This window comes from Hemitrygon akajei, chromosome 31 (assembly GCF_048418815.1).
Source record: "Hemitrygon akajei chromosome 31, sHemAka1.3, whole genome shotgun sequence".
NCBI lineage: Eukaryota > Metazoa > Chordata > Chondrichthyes > Myliobatiformes > Dasyatidae > Hemitrygon > Hemitrygon akajei.
In genome coordinates this window covers 35,695,827-35,714,441 of record NC_133154.1, presented here as the reverse complement: position 1 = coordinate 35,714,441, position 18,615 = coordinate 35,695,827, and the positions used below count along the sequence as shown (strand labels likewise).

Here is an 18,615-nt window from a genome sequence, read left to right as displayed (position 1 = left end):
TTTTTTGGTCAAAGTGCTGCATTGGGCAACAATCCAACTTCTGTTATTCTGGGAGTACAGTTAGACGAGAAGCTAGACTGGACTGCCAACACAGATGCCTTGTGCAGGAAGGCACAGAGTCGACTGTACTTCCTTAGAAGGTTGGCGTCATTCAATGTCTGCAGTGAGATGCTGAAGATGTTCTATAGGTCAGTTGTTGAGAGCGCCCTCTTCTTTGTGGTGGCGTGTTGGGGAGGAAGCATTAAGAAGAAGGACGCCACACGTCTTAATAAGCTGGTAAGGAAGGCGGGCTCTGTCGTGGGCAAAGTACTGGAGAGTTTAACATCGGTAGCTGAGCGAAGGGCGCTGAGTAGGCTACGGTCAATTATGGAAAACCCTGAACATCCTCTACATAGCACCATCCAGAGACAGAGAAGCAGTTTCAGCGACAGGTTACTGTCGATGCAATGCTCCTCAGACAGGATGAAGAGGTCAATACTCCCCAATGCCATTAGGCTTTACAATTCAACTGCCAGGACTTAAGAACTTTTTTAAAGCTATTATTAATGCTTTTTGAGTTAGTGATTTAGATGCATATCATATTATTACTGAGTTAAGTATTGTATGTAATGAGTTTTTGCTACAACAAGTGTATGGGACATTGGAAAAAAATGTTGAATTTCCCCATGGGGATGAATAAAGTATCTATCTATCTATCTATCTATCTACAGAGGGACGGGGAGAAAGAGGTTCTTGCTTCACTACAAAGACTGAAAAATCAGTATTATCCAACCCATTTAATTGATTTGAAACTCAGAAGCAGTGTGTAGCTCTGCCCAGTTCTTGCGTCTCTTTCAATATCAAATAAATATCTAACCTATCTTTCAATATCAAATAAATATCCTGTAATATTAACAAATCTGTGCATTAAATACAATACTATGTATTGTATAGTATTAATACAATTATGTTAAATATTGCATCAGTGTAAGACAAAGCCAACAGCAGCAGTTTCCAATGGGTATCTGCCAAACAGTGTAGTTTTAACCCAGAGGTAGAAGTTGGTTTGGTTGCATGCATGTGCCATAATACTTCACAGTATTTTTATTCAATCACCAAGGAAATTGGTAATAAATCTAACAAGGAATGCATAATGTGAAACATCTAATAGTTAAAATTATGTTTGGAATCTGAATCTAGCAACTAGTTCTATGCACTCCTGAATATCTAACAGTTCCATCCTGTGCCAGCTAAATCCTCTCTAATTGAGAGGAAAAAGAACTGAGGATCCTGAGTCAGAGCTATTTTGTTCCCAAATGACAAGTGGCCTATAAAATGAATGACTGTGTAATGATAATGAATCCTTTGTGTCTTCTCATGACTAATCAGAAGTGAATCAATGTACAGATAAGGAGTTCACGGCCAGATCAGTGGCTTTCTCACTTTGACTTGATCCAAGAATCCCCTGAAACAAGCTGCAGCACCAAAACATATCATTTTATCTGGAATAAGTTTACATTTAGATGCAAGCGCTCGAAACGGTGAGTCAAATAAAATTCAGGGAGATAAGAACAAAATAAATAAGATGGTTTGGTCTGACCATTGATTTCAGGTGCATTGTTCACGTTAGTATGTTGCTGAAAGCACGAAGCATGACTTTTTTATGAAATTCTGCTTGGGCATTCACCATATTGTATATGTTGTATGTCACTCCTTCGTCCTCCTCAAGGCCACCTGTAAGGCAAATAGCACAGCTATTACTAGCTTCAGTCACAATACTGGCACATCAGTAAGGAGTAGTTCACCACATCCAAAGAATGACTTGCCATATCAGAAATCTGTCTAAGAACAAAAATTAAAAGTACGTACAAACACTGTCAAAGGGGGTAATTTGTATAGAGATAACATTTTACTTCTGGAAGGACAGCAGATACTATAGTAATACAACTGTACCCTATCTGTATTAATTTCATAGGACTGTACCTGCATTATACACCTTGCCTGTATTAATTTCATAGGACTGTACCTGCATTATACACCTTGCCTGTATTAATTTCATAGGACTGTACCTGCATTATACACCTTGCCTGTCTTAATTTCATAGGACTGTACCTGCATTATACACCTTGCCTGTCTTAATTTCATAGGGCTGTACCTGCATTATACACCTTGCCTGTCTTAATTTCATAGGACTGTACCTGCATTATACACTTTGCCTGTCTTAATTTCATAGGACTGTACCTGCATTATACACCTTGCCTGTCTTAATTTTATAGGACTGTACCTGCATTATACACCTTGCCTGTATTAATTTCATAGGACTGTACCTGCATTATACACCTTGCCTGTCTTAATTTCATAGGACTGTACCTGCATTATACACCTTGCCTGTATTAATTTCATAGGACTGTACCTGCATTATACACTTTGCCTGTATTAATTTCATAGGACTGTACCTGCATTATACACTTTGCCTGTATTAATTTCATAGGACTGTACCTGCATTATACACCTTGCCTGTATTAATTTCATAGGACTGTACCTGCATTATACACCTTGCCTGTCTTAATTTCATAGGACTGTACCTGCATTATACACTTTGCCTGTCTTAATTTCATAGGACTGTACCTGCATTATACACCTTGCCTGTATTAATTTCATAGGACTGTACCTGCATTATACACTTTGCCTGTATTAATTTCATAGGACTGTACCTGCATTATACACCTTGCCTGTATTAATTTCATAGGACTGTACCTGCATTATACACTTTGCCTGTATTAATTTCATAGGACTGTACCTGCATTATACACCTTGCCTGTATTAATTTCATAGGACTGTACCTGCATTATACACCTTGCCTGTATTAATTTCATAGGACTGTACCTGCATTATACACTTTGCCTGTATTAATTTCATAGGACTGTACCTGCATTATACACCTTGCCTGTATTAATTTCATAGGACTGTACCTGCATTATACACCTTGCCTGTATTAATTTCATAGGACTGTACCTGCATTATACACCTTGCCTGTATTAATTTCATAGGACTGTACCTGCATTATACACCTTGCCTGTCTTAATTTCATAGGACTGTACCTGCATTATACACCTTGCCTGTCTTAATTTCATAGGGCTGTACCTGCATTATACACCTTGCCTGTCTTAATTTCATAGGACTGTACCTGCATTATACACTTTGCCTGTCTTAATTTCATAGGACTGTACCTGCATTATACACCTTGCCTGTCTTAATTTTATAGGACTGTACCTGCATTATACACCTTGCCTGTATTAATTTCATAGGACTGTACCTGCATTATACACCTTGCCTGTCTTAATTTCATAGGACTGTACCTGCATTATACACCTTGCCTGTATTAATTTCATAGGACTGTACCTGCATTATACACTTTGCCTGTATTAATTTCATAGGACTGTACCTGCATTATACACTTTGCCTGTATTAATTTCATAGGACTGTACCTGCATTATACACCTTGCCTGTATTAATTTCAATGAAGTTGAAAGTCAGGCTGGATATACACTCGGTGGCACTTTATTAGGTACATCTGCACATCTACTCATTAATGCAAGTATCTAATCCGCCGATCATGTGGCAGCAACTCAATGCATAAAAAGCATGCAAACGTGGTCAAGAGGTTCAGTTGTTGTTCAGACCAAACATCAGAATGAGAAAGAAATGTGGTCTAAATAACTTTGACCATGGAATGATTGTTGGTGTCAGACGGGTTGGTTTGAGGATCTCAGAAACTGATCATCTCCTGAGATTTTCACGCACAACGCTGTCTAGAGTTTACAGAGAATGGTGTGAAAAACAAAATAAAATCTGGTAAGCTGCATTTCTGTGGGTGAAATTGCATATTTCAGGTCAGGGGAAAAACAACAGATTGTTTCAAGCTGATAGTAAGACAACAGTAACTCAAATAACCATGTGTTTCAGCAGTGGTCTGTAAAAGAGCATCTCTGAATGCACCACTTGTCGAATCTTGAAGTGGATGGGCTACAACAGCAGAAGACCATAAACATACACTCAGTGGCTACTTTATTAGAGATAGGAACTACCTAATAAAGTGTCCACTGAGTTAATGTGGGACATGATAAGCACAGTCACTGCTTTGTGTTAGATCCCAGTTCTGTTTTATCTATCACATTTTTTCCCCAGTGTTTCCCTGTTTTTCATTTTCTGGGTAAAGTTCCACCCAAACAGAACCCAAGCTATAAATGTTGGCACGATGTTGGGCTGTCGTTGGCCATCAGCATAATGCTGTTCTCACTTAACATCCGAACTTCATACTTTCTAGCACGTGCTATCATCAGCAATCTGAAGTGAATAGTCTGGCCAATTTGTTCAACTTAAACAAAAGAACAGCCTGATATTTGAACACAGATGAGATTCTGCAAATACTGGCCGAATTGAAGTTGCAGGGTCCAGGTCCCAGAGCATATCGACGCAGCTGAACACAATGTTTGGATGGAGATTTCGAGGCCAAATTGCGGCAGAGAAGTCCCACATATCCAAGTGGCAGAACTCATTGTTCAGTCAGCAATTTACAGGCCAAGTCGAGGTGGCGAAGTCCAGTGTATCCAAGCCACAGAACCCATTGTTCGGACAGAGATTTAAGTGGCAGGCCAGACTGTAAAAGTCAGGGGGGTGAGGAGCGAGCCAGTTCAGATCACTGCTCGAAGCAGCAGACCCTGATATTTAGATGGACAGTTAAGCGCTGAGTCACATTGAAAAGGTCAAGGTGTTAAGGCCACAGTGAGGTACTGCTCTGTGATGCTTACTCAGCTCTGCACTGAACTACAGGTTTTGGACTCTCTTTGCGGACTTCAGTTCAGAAAAGCTTTTGCTTGCGGTTACTGCATGCATGATTGTTTTATGGTGGCCTGTTAGGAGGAATCTTAACATTATATAATGTATACATACTTTGATAATAAATGTACTTTGAACTTTGAAATCTTAGGCAACCCACACTAAGTGCTGAAGGAACTCAGCAGGTCAGGCAGCATCTATGGAGAGAAATGAACAGTCAACGTTTCAGGTCGAGATACTTCATCAGGCCTGTGAAGGAAGGGGCCAGAAGGCAGAATAAAAAAAGTTAGGGGCAGGAGCACAAGTTGTTAGGAAATAGATGAATTGAGAAGGCACATGGGTGGGGAGAAGTATGAAAGGAAATGACATAAGAAGCTAGGAGGTCATAGAAGGAAGAGGTAAAGGACTGATGAAGAAGGAATCTGACAAGAGAGGACAGTAGACAATGGAATAAAGGGAAGGAGCTGGGGAACCAGAGGGCAGTGATGGGTAAGGAAGGAAAAGAGAATGGGTAAGAGGACCACGAGAATATATTTATTTATTTATTCGGATACAACATGGAATAGGCCTTTCAGGACATGCCGCCCAGCAATCCCCTGATTTAGTCCTAGCCTAATCACAGTTCAATTTACAATACCGGTATGTCTTTAGACTCTGGGAGGAAACCCATACAGTCACGGAGAGAATGTACAGATTCCTCAAAGGCAGCTGCAGGAATTGACCCTAGGTCGTCTGTACTGTAAAGAGTTGTGCTAACCACTACACTACTGAGAGGGAGGATGGAACAGCAGGGAGCAATTAACAGGAGTTATAGAAATCAATGTTCATAATGTCAATTTAGAAACTACCACACCAGGATATACAGGTGACCCACCCATTTCAATACAACTTCACTTTCCCACATCGGCATGTCTGTCAGCAGTCTCCTCTACTGAAACAATAAGGTCAGATGCAGACTGGAGGAGCAATACTTCATATTCTGTCCTGGCAGGCTCCAACCTGACACTGCTGGCAGGAGTGACCATCATCAGGTCTTGTAGAGGCAAACTACTATCATTCTCCACATCTTGTAGCCCAGCATGTCTCACTCTAACATTAAGATCAAGTCAAATGATGGTTTAATGTCAAGTATAGAAGGGCTAACTGGAGTGGGGTAAAAAGATGTTCTTAATCTGGACTCTGGGATTTCAAGCTCCTTATCTTCTTCCAGAAGATAGAAGAGAGAAAAATGGTTGGCCAAGGTATCAGATGATTTCACTAGCCTTCCTGAAGCCATGCTCCAGGAAGATGTGACGTCTATGATGGACTAAGCAGTATTTACCATTGTCTGCAGGTTCCATCAGAAAAGAACAGAGCAACTGCTGAGCCAGGCTGAGATATAACCAGGCTGAATACCATGGTAGCATAGTGGTTAGCATGACGCTATTACAGCGCGAGGCTTCAGAGTTCAGAGTTCAATCCCGGAACCCTCAGCAAGGAGTCTCAGTACATCCTCTCTGTGGAATGCGTAAGACTTCTCTGGGTGCTCTGGTTTCCTCCCGTGGTCCAAAGATGCTTCAAGTAGATTAAATGGTCATTGTAAATTGTCCTGCTACTAGGTTAGGATTAAATCGGGGTTGTCAGGGGTTACCGGGCAGTGTGGCTCAAAGGACTGGAAGGGCCTACTCTACACTGCATCTCTAAATAAAAATAATTAAGTATTTCCTGCACATTAAAAATATTCCTATTCCTCCTGGAATTATTTCCACACTTTGGAAACTACTTCTCTCACTTCATAGGATTTTCTCAGCCACGTCACAGAAATACCACTGGGGTCCCTTTAAACTTCATTGGATGCTATCAAACATATGAGACCCGCACCTGAGTAAGGCAGGTACTTTTGCCAACCGAAAAGTATCCTGAACAGCTTGGGGCATAAAGTATCCTGGACAGCTTGGAACCGTAAGTCTTCTCATCACCATTTTAATTATACACAGCAATTTCATAGGATGTGTTGAGTAAAACTACATGATGATCAGCAGCAGGCCACTCAGCCCTCAACATGACTCCACCATTAAATAAGATCATGGCTGATCTGATTATAGACTCAGTAATGAGGTGCTGATTAAAAACATGAAGGTAGTGAAGAGATTATATATGGTAATTGGATGAAATCTTTCATAGATATATTCTACTTGAGTGAAATAATTTGAAGAAACTTGCCAATTCTCCTAACAGGCACTTTATTAAGCCGATTGTCATAATTGCTATCACAGTTTTCAGCTGTTTGTTTTAGATAGAGGAAAGCTGCGAGCCTGCATTGGAGGGAGCTGGAACTGTCAGAATGCATTAATGTGATAGAGAAGACTGGCTATTTTTATTCTCCATTTGTTTGAGGGTGGTATAAGATGACATAGATTCAAGAATGGAACAACATTTCTGAAATTACCCAGGGGGAGCAGAATTTCTTTTAGTGCAGGATTATTAATCAGTTTACTCATAGCTTCACTTGTTTTCACGACTAATGCTCACCTTCTGGAAAAATCACAGCAGTGAATATTTTTCTGGTGATGGGCTGAGAAGAAGGAGAGGGGTTGATGCTAAAAGGGCAAATAAGTTTTTTCATTATTTCACCTGACCTTCTTCACAATTAAGGAAAATTGATCAACCTCTTGTGTAAAATATGCATTATTTCTTAACGCTTATGCTGTGTTACTGCCCAAGTTGCTCAGACATAAAACTAAAAAGGTAAATTACTGAGCAAAAGGGAATGAACATGCATATGTAAGATAGAAAGAAGAACCACTGTGTGCACAATTTGTTCTTTTTTTTTTGCACGTTGGGTGTTGCCGTTTTCTTTGAATGGGTTCCATGGTGTTTCTTTGTTTTGTGGCTGTCTGTGAGGAAGGTGAATCTCAGGGTTGTACACTGCATACACACTTTGAACTTAGAATAAAATTAAGATTTACACTTCTCTGTAACAAAATCACAATGCATATGAAATAAAACTGCTGCAATTTTGCACCAATTCATCAGTTTTCATCTCATTGTCATAATTTTCCAAGTAATGAATGACTGAATAAGTTTTGATCAAAACCAGTTTCAATGCTGTGCCACTAATATAATTCCTTACTCTGACCTCCCCATCCCCATTCCTTAAAAGAACATTTGATTTGATTGACATGGCATTTGTGTTTGTCAATCTGTGTGCAAGATCAAAACTTAGTGCCTGTAGCTAAGATCATGATGTCACAGGAGGCCATTCTTTGTAATCTGACTAATTATATCATTCACAAAGTTATATAGATCTTTTAAGCACAAGAATAAGCCACTCAGTCCAATTGGTATATGTCAGAAACACAAAGGACTCAGCAGATGCTCAAAATCAGGGTAACAATCATTTCTCCAGCATTGTGGAAAGATTCACTATTCCATTTCTGCTTCTTCAATGCTGCTGATGGGTCTCGGCCTAGATGCTGCCTGACCTACTAAGTTCCTCCAGCAGTTTGTGCAAACCTATGTCAGGCTTTTATGCTCTGCGTGGGTTTTACCAAATCCTATTTCATTTCATGATATATTATTCTATTGCTTTCCTCCCACAAGTACACATCCAACTTCTTAAATGTTGCTATGCTGTTGCCATGTCAACTAATTCATCTGCTGGCAAGATTGACATTCCAACCACACCTTAAGGAAGAAAGCTTCATCTATATCCCTCACAGACCAGTGTTCCTCAAAACACGTGTGTATAATAATTTTCAATAATGCAAACCCCCATTTCCTATTAAATCCAATGTTATCAACGAAGATGCTTCCCTATCTCTCACTTTATTGGAGCTAGCAAAGGTGAACCACCACTGCCAACTCAAGCCAAAATTAAACTTGGAGGATAGACAAGCCTCGTGGAAAAGAGTTAAGAAATGTTATCAGTTTCTATTTTCAGTCACTCAATACTGTGGAGCTATAAGATTTCAATATGATGTCCCTAGATTGGTTTATCAGTCACAGCAAGTCCCTCCTTTGCCACATTATCTGAACAGATATTTAAGAGTACAGGGCCTCTGTGCTATGCATCTGCACAATTTCTTCCAACCAGCAAGGCTCAGAGATAAGGAATTGGTTTAGGAAAAGGGATCAGTGGGGATAGATTCCCGGGGGGGAGGGGTGTTGTGAATATAATGGGTTAACAGCATGGTGACAGTGGAAGAAAAGACTTTAAGAAGCTGGCCTTGATGGATAAGGAGGAATCGATCTATAGATGGAGATTTAATTCAATTTTATTAAAACATCAAGATTTTTGTGATTTTATGAAAAAACAAATTCAATTTTTTTTGGATACAAATCTACATTCAGTTGAGGATAAAATTGTATTATGGGAAGCGATGAAAGCATATTTAAGGGGTCAGATTATAAGTTATATATATAAAATTAAGAAGGAATACGCAACAGAAATAGATCAATTGGAAAAAGATATCATAAAGTTAGAAAAAGAATCTCAAAGATATATGACAGAAGAAAAACGAAGACAACTTGTTAATAAAAAACTACAATATAATACACTCCAGACATATCATACAGGAAAAGTAATTATGAGAACTAAACAGAAATATTACGAATTAGGTGAAAGATCACATAAAATTCTTGCTTGGCAGTTGAAAACAGAACAGGCTTCTAAAACAATAAATGCAATTAGAACAAGTGTAAATAAGGTTACTTATAAGCCTTTAGAAATTAATGAAACTTTTAAATTTTATACTGAACTATATCAATCAGAATCACAAAATAAGATTGCTGAGATAGATAAATTTTTATCACAAATAACCCTTCCAAAATTAAATTTGGAAGAACAGAAGGGATTAGATATGCCCTTTACATTAAAAGAGGTTGAAGAAGCTTTAGGATCACTTCAGAGTAATAAATCCCCAGGAGAAGATGGTTTTCCTCCTGAATTTTATAAAAAATTTAAAGATTTATTAATTCCTCCTTTTATGGAATTAATATACCAAGTGGAAAGAATGCATAAACTCTCACAATCTTTTTTAACTGTGTTCATAACTGTATTGCCAAAAAAAGAGAGATCCTTTAAAACCAACATCATATAGGCCTATTTCTTTGTTGAATACAGATTATAAAATACTAGCAAAAATTTTATCTAATAGAATATCTAAATATTTACCAAAATTAATACATATGGATCAAACAGGTTTTATTAAAAACAGACAATCAATGGATAATATAACCCGGTTACTTAGTATAATTTATTAGGCACAAAAAATGAGAGGAAATGAGTGTGGCAGTTGCTTTGGATGCAGAAAAAGCATTTGATAGATTGGAATGGGATTTTTTATTTAAGGTATTGGAAAAATATGAGTTAGGAAAATCTTTTATACAACAGATTAAAACTTTAAATACTAATCCTCAAACTAAAGTAGTTACAAATGGTCAGATTTCAACACCATTTTGCTTAACGAGGTCAACTAGACAAGGCTGCCCATTATCACCTGCTTTATTTGTATTGGCAATAGAACCATTAGCTGAATTAATTAGAACAGATTCAGACATTGGGGGCTTTAGAGTTAATCAAGAAGAATATAAGATTAATTTATTTGCTGATGATGTTTTGATTTATTTAACAAACCCATTGTAATCTTTGCAAAGATTATCTTTTAGATTGGAAGAATATGGGAAAGTATCAGGGTATAAAGTAAATTGGGATAAAAGTGAAATTTTACCCCTTACCAAAGGAAATTATAATCAATGTCAATTAGTAACTCAATTTCGATGGTCAATAAATGGGATAAAATATTTAGGTATTAGAGTTGATAATGATGTAAAAAATTTATATAAACAAAATTATTTGCCATTATTAAAAAAAAGAGGATCTTGATAAATGGATGATGTTACCAATAACATTAATAGGTAGAGTTAATGCTGTAAAAATGAATATATTTCCTAGCTTGCAATATTTATTTCAAACTTTACCAATACAATTACCTCAGAAGTTTTTTCAAGAACTGAATAAATATGTAAGGAAATTTCTTTGGAAAGGAAAGATGTCAAGAATATCATTGGAAAAATTGACATGTAAATTTGATTTAGGAGGGTTACAACTTCCAAATTTTAAGAATTATTATAAAGCAAATCAACTTAGATTTATTGCGTCTTTTTTTGATGAAGAAAAACCGGCATGGATTAGAATAGAATTAGATAAGATAGGAGAAAACATACCAGAAGATTTTATATATAAATGGGAATCCAAATGGATACGGGGAAAAAAAGAATCTCCTATATTAAGACACTTGATTGATTTATGGAATAAGGTAAATATGGACGATGAGATAAAGAAATCTTTATTAGCAAAAAGAACTTTAATTCAAAATAGGCTTATTCCTTTTACAATGGATAATAAACTTTTACATAATTGGTTCCAAAAGGGGATTAAATATATAGGTGATTGTTTTGAAGGAGGTATATTGATGTTGTTTGATCAATTAAAAAATAAATATAAAATATCAAATAACACTCTTTTCTGTTATTTTCAATTAAAAGCCTATTTACGAGAAAAGCTGGGTCAAACAATGTTGATACCAAAACCTAGTGAAATAGAAATATTAATTCAGAAAGGAAAAATTAAAAAATTTACATCTTGTATGTATAATTTGATTCAAAAACAGACAATTAAATCAGGAATTGATAAATCAAGACAAAAATGGGAATCTGATTTGAATGTTAAAATTGATGGAAAAAACTGGTCAAGATTATGTTCTGATAGTATGAGAAATACAATAAATGTTCGACTTAGATTAATACAATATAATTTTTTACATCAATTATATATAACACCACAGAAAATAAATAGATTAAATTCAAACATGTCTGACCAATGTTTTCGATGTAATCAAGAAATTGGTACTTTTTTACATTCTACTTGGTCTTGTTTTAAAATTCAACCATTTTGGATAAATTTAAGACTTTTATTGGAACAAATTACTGGAGTACAACTCCCACATAGTCCACTATTATTTTTATTAGGAGACATTGAAGGGACAATACCGAAACTTAAATTGAATATGTATCAGAAAAAATTTATAAAAATTGCATTGGCAGTAGCCAAAAAAGTTATCGCAGTTACTTGGAAATCTGATTTATATTTAACTATGGGTCGTTGGAATAATGAAATACATAGTTGTATTCCACTTGAAAAAATTACGTATAATCTAAAAAATGAATATGATATATTTTTGAAAATTTGGTTCCCATACTTACAAAAGATAGGATTAAATACATAGGTCCTTTGAAGATAAAATTATAAAGTAATTGGGGTAAGTAAAAATAAATATCAAAATTATTTTGAACTCCATGGAGCATGTGGGGATCCTCCGATATCCAGGCAATCTTTCTCTTTCCTTTTTTTCTTTCTTTAGATAAGGGTTAAGGGGGGGAGGGTTAAGGGGAGGGGGGAGGGTTAATATTATTTTTCTTACTATTTTATCATCACATTTATTCTTTGTAATTTCTAAAATTTAATAAATAAATAATTTGATTTTTTTTAAAGAAGCTGGCCTTGGCCACTGTGGTTCTGCAGAATGCTGTACATTAGTGCAATTTGCCTATTGCTACATTAGGTCTATGGCAGGCACAATCTCAATGGCTCTTCACACAGCCAAGATCACCTGGACAATACAAACACCTACGTCAGGATGCCATTCATTGACTATAGCTCAGAACTTAACACTGTCATTCCCACAGTCCTGATTGATGAGCTACAGAACATGGGCCTCTGTACCTCCCTCTGTGATTGGATCCTCGACTTCCTAACTGGAAGACCACAATCTGTGCGGATTGGTGATAATATCTCCTCCTTGCTGATGATCAACACTGGCGCACCTCAGGGATGTGTGTTTAGCCCACTGCTCTACTCCCTATATACCCTTGACTGTGTGGCTAGGCTTAACTCAAATGCCATCCATAAATTTGCTGATGAAACAACCATTGTTGGTAGAGTCTCAGATGGAGACGAAAGGGTGTACAGGTGCAAGATATACCAGGTAGTTGAGTGATGTCACGGGAACAACTTTGCATTGAACACCAATAAGACTAAAGAGTTGATTGTTGACTTCAGGAAGGCTAAAGACAAGGGAACACTAACTAATCCTCAGAGAGGGATCAGAAATGGAGAGAGTGAACAATTTCAAGTTCCTGGGTGTCAAGATCTCTAAGGATCTAACATATTGATCCAGCTAAAAAGAAGGCAAGACAGCAGCTATACTTCACTAGGAGTTAGAAATGATTTGGTTTGTCACCTAAAACACTCTAAAACTTCTATGATGTACCATGGAGAGCATTCTGACAGGCTGCATCGCTGTCTGGTATGGGGAAGCACTGCATAGGATCAAAAGAAGGTACAGAAAATTGTTGTATTAGTCAGGTCTTTCTTGAGTACTAGCCTCCATAGTATCCAAGACATCTTCAAGGAGCAATGTCTCAGAAAAGCGGCGTCCATTATTAAGAATCCCCATGACCCAGGACGTACCCTCTTTTTATTGTTACCATCAGGAAAGAGGTACAGAAGCCCAAAGGCACAGACACAGTGATTCAGGAACAGCTTCTTTCCCTCCGCCATCTGATTTCTAAATGCCTCACAGGTGAACTGCATGGCAGTTTTGCATTCAGTCAACGTACCCTCAGATTAGGGAGGGCTTGGCCAAAGAGAGACAAAGAGAGAGATTACCAAACCATTCCAAGTGCAAATGTTACCCAAATACAATTGCCACAAGGCACTGAGTAGCTAAACATAAAACTTGACAAAATTTGTTGTTTCTTTCACATTTTGTGTTTCCTTATTTAGTATTTTCCTTAAATGCTGTGTGAATTTTATTTGATAACTCAAAAGTTTTGGATAGTGATTTGTAAAGACAAATTTCTATTACCCAAATGGCCATAATAATGCAAGGCTCATGTGTACAGTGTTCCCAATATATAAGTTTACAATTCTTTTCTATTTTCTAGCATAGATAAACATTGCCACATCTCATTCTTAGCACTCTTATTTGCCCTTGCAATCACATAATCATACGTGTACCTTTCCTAACATTTTCTTTTGCCTTAAACACAAGTGAAAATCAAAATTCCACAGACACTGGAAGTCTGAAATTAAAACAGAAAGTACTGAAATAATTTAGCAGGTCAGGCCAGCATCTGGGAACAGAGAAAGAGAGTTAATGATTCAGATTGAAGACCCATTGACATTTGCATCACTAACCCAATTTGCTGAATTCTTGCTTACTTATCCACAGAACTTAAATAGCTCTAAACTCTATACTGAGGTTCTGAAATTTTAAATTTGATTTTTTTACTCCTTTCAAGAAAGAATATCAACACATTGAATAATAATCACAAAAAAATTACTAATAATGTATCAGAAAAGAACCTTAATTCTGTGGTGAGACCAATGAAACTGAGATTACTCTTAAAATATACACTCAGCAGCCATTTTATTAGGTACACCTATACACCTGCTCATTAATATAAATATCTAATCAACCAATCGTTTGGCACCAACCAAATGCATAAAAGCATGCAGACATGTTCAAGAGGTTCAGTTGTTGTTCAGACCAAACCTCAGAATGGGGAAGAAGTGTGATCTAAGTGATTTTGACAAGGGTTAGGGTTAGGGTTGGTGTCGGACAGGTTGGTTTGAGGATCTCAGAAACTGCTGATCTCTTGGGATTTTCATGCACAAGTTTCTAGAGCTTACAGAGAAAGATGTGAAAAGCAAAAAAAAATCAGTGAGTAACATTTCTGTGGTCAAAAATGTGGCCACTGAATGTAGATGATTAAAGAAAGACTTAACCAAGGTGTTCTGAAAGGGATATTGACACCCTAGCAGAATTGCTGATCAAAGGAACTGGAGGAGATAAGTAGAGACAATCTTATACTGAAATATTTGATATGGCTAAAAGATACTAGAAACTGTTTCAACGGTAACTTTTTAAGCAGTATTAGATAAATAGTTAACACGAGGAAATCTGCAGATGCTGGAAATTCAAATAACACACACAAAATGCTGGTGGAACACAGCAGGCCAGGCAGCATCTATAGGGAGAAGCGCTGTCGACGTTTCGGGCCGAGACCCTTCATCAGTACTAACCAAAAGGAAAGCTAGTAAGAGATTTGAAAGTAGTTGGGGGAGGGGGAAATGCAAAATGATAGGAGAAGACCGCAGGGGGTGGGATGAAGCTAAGAGCTGGAAAGGTGATTGGCAAAAGTGATACAGAGCTGGAGAAGGGAAAGGATCATGGGACGTGAGGCCTCAGGAGAAAGAAGGGGGGGGAACACCAGGGGGAGATGGAGAACAAGCAAACAACTAGATAAGTCAGGGATGGGGTAAGAAGGGGAGGAGGGGCATTAACGGAAGTTAGAGAAGTCAATGTTCATGCCATCAGGTTGCTGTGAGTCGGCTGGTGTGGTATACTGCGTCTGGAGCTCCTGGTGTGGCCTTTTATATATTGGTGAGACCCGACGCAGACTGGGAGACCGTTTCGCTGAACACCTACACTCGGTCCACCAGAAAAAGCAGGATCTCCCAGTGGCCACACATTTTAATTCCACCTCCCATTCCCATTCTGATATGTCTATCCATGGCCTCCTCTATTGTCAAAATGAATCCAAACTCAGGTTGGAGGAACAACACTTTATATACCGGCTGGGTAGCCTCCAACCTGATGGCATGAACATTGACTTCTCTAACTTCTGTTAATGCCCCTCCTCCCCTTCTTACCCCCTCCCTGACATATCTAGTTGTTTGCTTGTTCTCCATCTCCCCCTGGTGTTTCGCCCCCCCTTTCTTTCTCCTGAGCCCTCACGTCCCATGATCCTTTCCCTTCTCCAGCTCTGTATCACTTTCGCCAATCACCTTTCCAGCTCTTAGCTTCATCCCACCCCCTGCGGTCTTCTCCTATCATTTTGCATTTCCCCCTCCCCCCACTACTTTCAAATCTCTTACTATCTTTCCTTTCGGTTAGTCCTGACGAAGGGTCTCAGCCCGAAACGTTGACAGCACTTCTCTCTATAGATGCTGCCTGGCCTGCTGTGTTCCACCAGCATTTTGTGTGTGTTGTTTAGATAAATAGTTGAAGAGCTACAATTAAATCCTAGTAAATGGAAAATAGCAAGATATGACAACTCAAGGGAAAATTCACTCATGCTTTCAAAAAGCCAGCATAAATCTGCTTTTCTGATGTGTGATTATAAAATGGTTCAACAGTATCTGACAGATCTCCAGGATCAGTAAGTTGGAATTAAGGAGGGCCACAAGAAATACAGAAAATTCAACAGATTCATATGCTTTACTGTCTAGATAGTTAGCTCTTTCTAATAGCCAGATCTAACCTCAGTAATTTCGAAAAATTACAAGTGAGATAAATTTCCTTTGTTTTGTATTTAAGTTCCGAAAGCCAAGTATTGGGTAGATATACAACTCTACCAAAGAAGGTGTAAGGTACTCCTTCCCTCCACTAGCCTGCAGGTCACCCTTGGGCAAGGTGTAGCAGTTGCTTATCTCCCCCCCCCCCCCCCCGCCACCCGATATCAGGGTCATGTGAAGTCATGGGAGCAGGTGGGGGATGGTCGTATGAGCAGCTGGTGCATATCACAAAATCTGGTTATGCAACCACTGATGCCAGGCAGACAAACTCTGAAAAGTTTTGATAATGGCTGGAGTTACCCATCTTGCAAAGATACTGTCCAGAAGAAGGCAATGGCAAAACAGTTCTTTAGAAAAATTTACCAAGAACAATAATGGTCATGGAAAGATCATGATTGCCCAACATCATACAACACAGCACATAATAATGATGATGACGATCAAAAAATAATCTCTTCTTGTGCAAAGCAAATGGCTGAGTACTAAGTCCTGAGAAATGTATAATTAGATTGACATATAACAAGTTGTGTCTTAGAATTAAATGCTGAAAATTAATTATTTTGCTTCATTATAAAGGTGCTACATAAATGCACCAGAACAATGTTGATGAAGCATTTTCTTTGTTAGGGAGAAAAAAAATCACTGAACTTCAGTACAATAAATACAATCGTTCCCTTCCTCCCCAATCAATATATAACATTTTGAATCATGCATGATTGAAAAAATCCAAGCCAATTAAATGCATAAGTTAAATGTACTCACTAAACATTAATGATTCAATCATGTCCATGGTAACTCGAGCAAAAGCCTTCTCAATGGTCAGTAGAAAATTCCACCTGGTCTCACTGCTGGCTATCACCTTGCAGATTCTGTACACCATTTTCACAGTCCAGTCCATGCAGTACCCATCCTTTTCACACACCTGCATCCAAAATTAAAGGAATTGTTGGAATCAAAATCAAATATCACTGACCTATGGTGTAAAATTTGATATTTTGTAGTGCAATACACTCATAAAAAGAAATATATTTTAAAAGATTATATTAGTGCAAAAACAGAGCAACAAATAGTAAGGTAGTGTTCATGGGTACATTGCCCATTCACAAATCTGATGGTGGAGGGGAAGAAACCGTTCCTAAAATGTTGAGTGGAGTTGACATCTTCTCAAAAGCACAAACAGCAAAAACGCAGATTACTCTGATGTTCTGCTAGAAAGCCATTAACCAAATAGTTAATTCTGTTATTCTTTTTATAAATGCTAGTATTCCCTTGATATTTCTATCAATTTCTGGTTTGTGTTATTGTCTCTCCAAGCAACTTAATATCAACTGTATTGATTTTGAAGCATACCGTATTGTGTCCTTATTAGAAACAATGCAGTAATCTCAAACTGGAACCTTACAGTCAACAATAAAGGCATATTTAGGTCACATCCAAATTTAAGGTCTGGTTGTGGAAAACGGAACAATTTGTCATTTTTTAAGTGCTGGTGGACATCAACACCAAGATTTGTAATGTCCCTTATGACTTAATTTTTATAATCTCCTCTTTTAGTAGCCAAATCCATCTTCCAGATTTTCTCAACTAACAAGGCAACTAAAAATGGTGTGGCCACGGTAGCATAGTGCAGAGCATAACACTTCACAGCGCCAGCAATCACCAACTAGTGTTCAATTCCTGCCGCTATCTGTAAGGAGTTTGTACGTTCTCCCTGTGACTGTATGGGTTTTCCTCCAGGTGCTCTGGTTTCCTTCCATATTCCAAAGACATGAGGTTAGGAATAGTAAATTGTGGGCATGCTATGTTGGCACTGGAAGCATAGCAACTCTTGCAGGTTTTCCCCAGCACATCCTTGGACTGTGTTGGTCACTGACATGGTGCAGTTCACAATTCATTTTGAAGTACATGTGACAAATAAAGCTAATCTCTATCCTTATGAAGATACAAATATTTTAAAATATCAGGATATCTGAACACAAGAAGTACTTTCTTCCAGGATGAGCGACCTGATTTATTCATTTCCTTTCCACTCACCAAAGACAGGAACACAATGAGTGTGGCAAGTTCATTTAGCCTCCCATTTACAGCTTTATTGGCCAGGAATGTAAAGCTCATATTATTCCCACAACAGATCAGAAGACGAGCACTGTTCTCTAAGAGCCATTCTTGGGGAAAACCTGGTAAAAAAAAACCGATGACAATGCATCATAAATTACGGTAAATTCCTCTTCTTTTCTGCTTTCTGTTTCAAGGCATAAACTCTTATGGGGTACATATCTATAGGCATCAGCATTACCTAAAATTTAGAGCTTAGATGGAATACGTTGGTTAGCTCTTGGGACATCACATCCAAACCCCATCCTTTCTCCATCTGATGTGCATGCCTACACTGT

At 37.9% G+C, this 18,615-nt stretch overlaps 1 protein-coding gene across 1 annotated transcript in view; it reads right to left on the bottom strand.

Moving 5' to 3' along the window:
* Positions 1-1,296: 1,296 nt before the first annotated feature.
* Positions 1,297-18,615, bottom strand: part of LOC140719075 (F-box only protein 47-like) — a 65,776-nt gene continuing 48,457 nt past the window's right edge. Inside the window, exons 10-12 of the mRNA XM_073033450.1 lie at positions 18,257-18,399; positions 16,985-17,144; positions 1,297-1,713 (exon numbers count right to left, since the gene is read on the bottom strand). Of these exons, the coding sequence (XP_072889551.1) occupies positions 1,601-1,713; positions 16,985-17,144; positions 18,257-18,399 (416 nt within the window). The 3' untranslated portion in view covers positions 1,297-1,600. The remainder of the gene's footprint in view (positions 1,714-16,984; positions 17,145-18,256; positions 18,400-18,615) is intronic.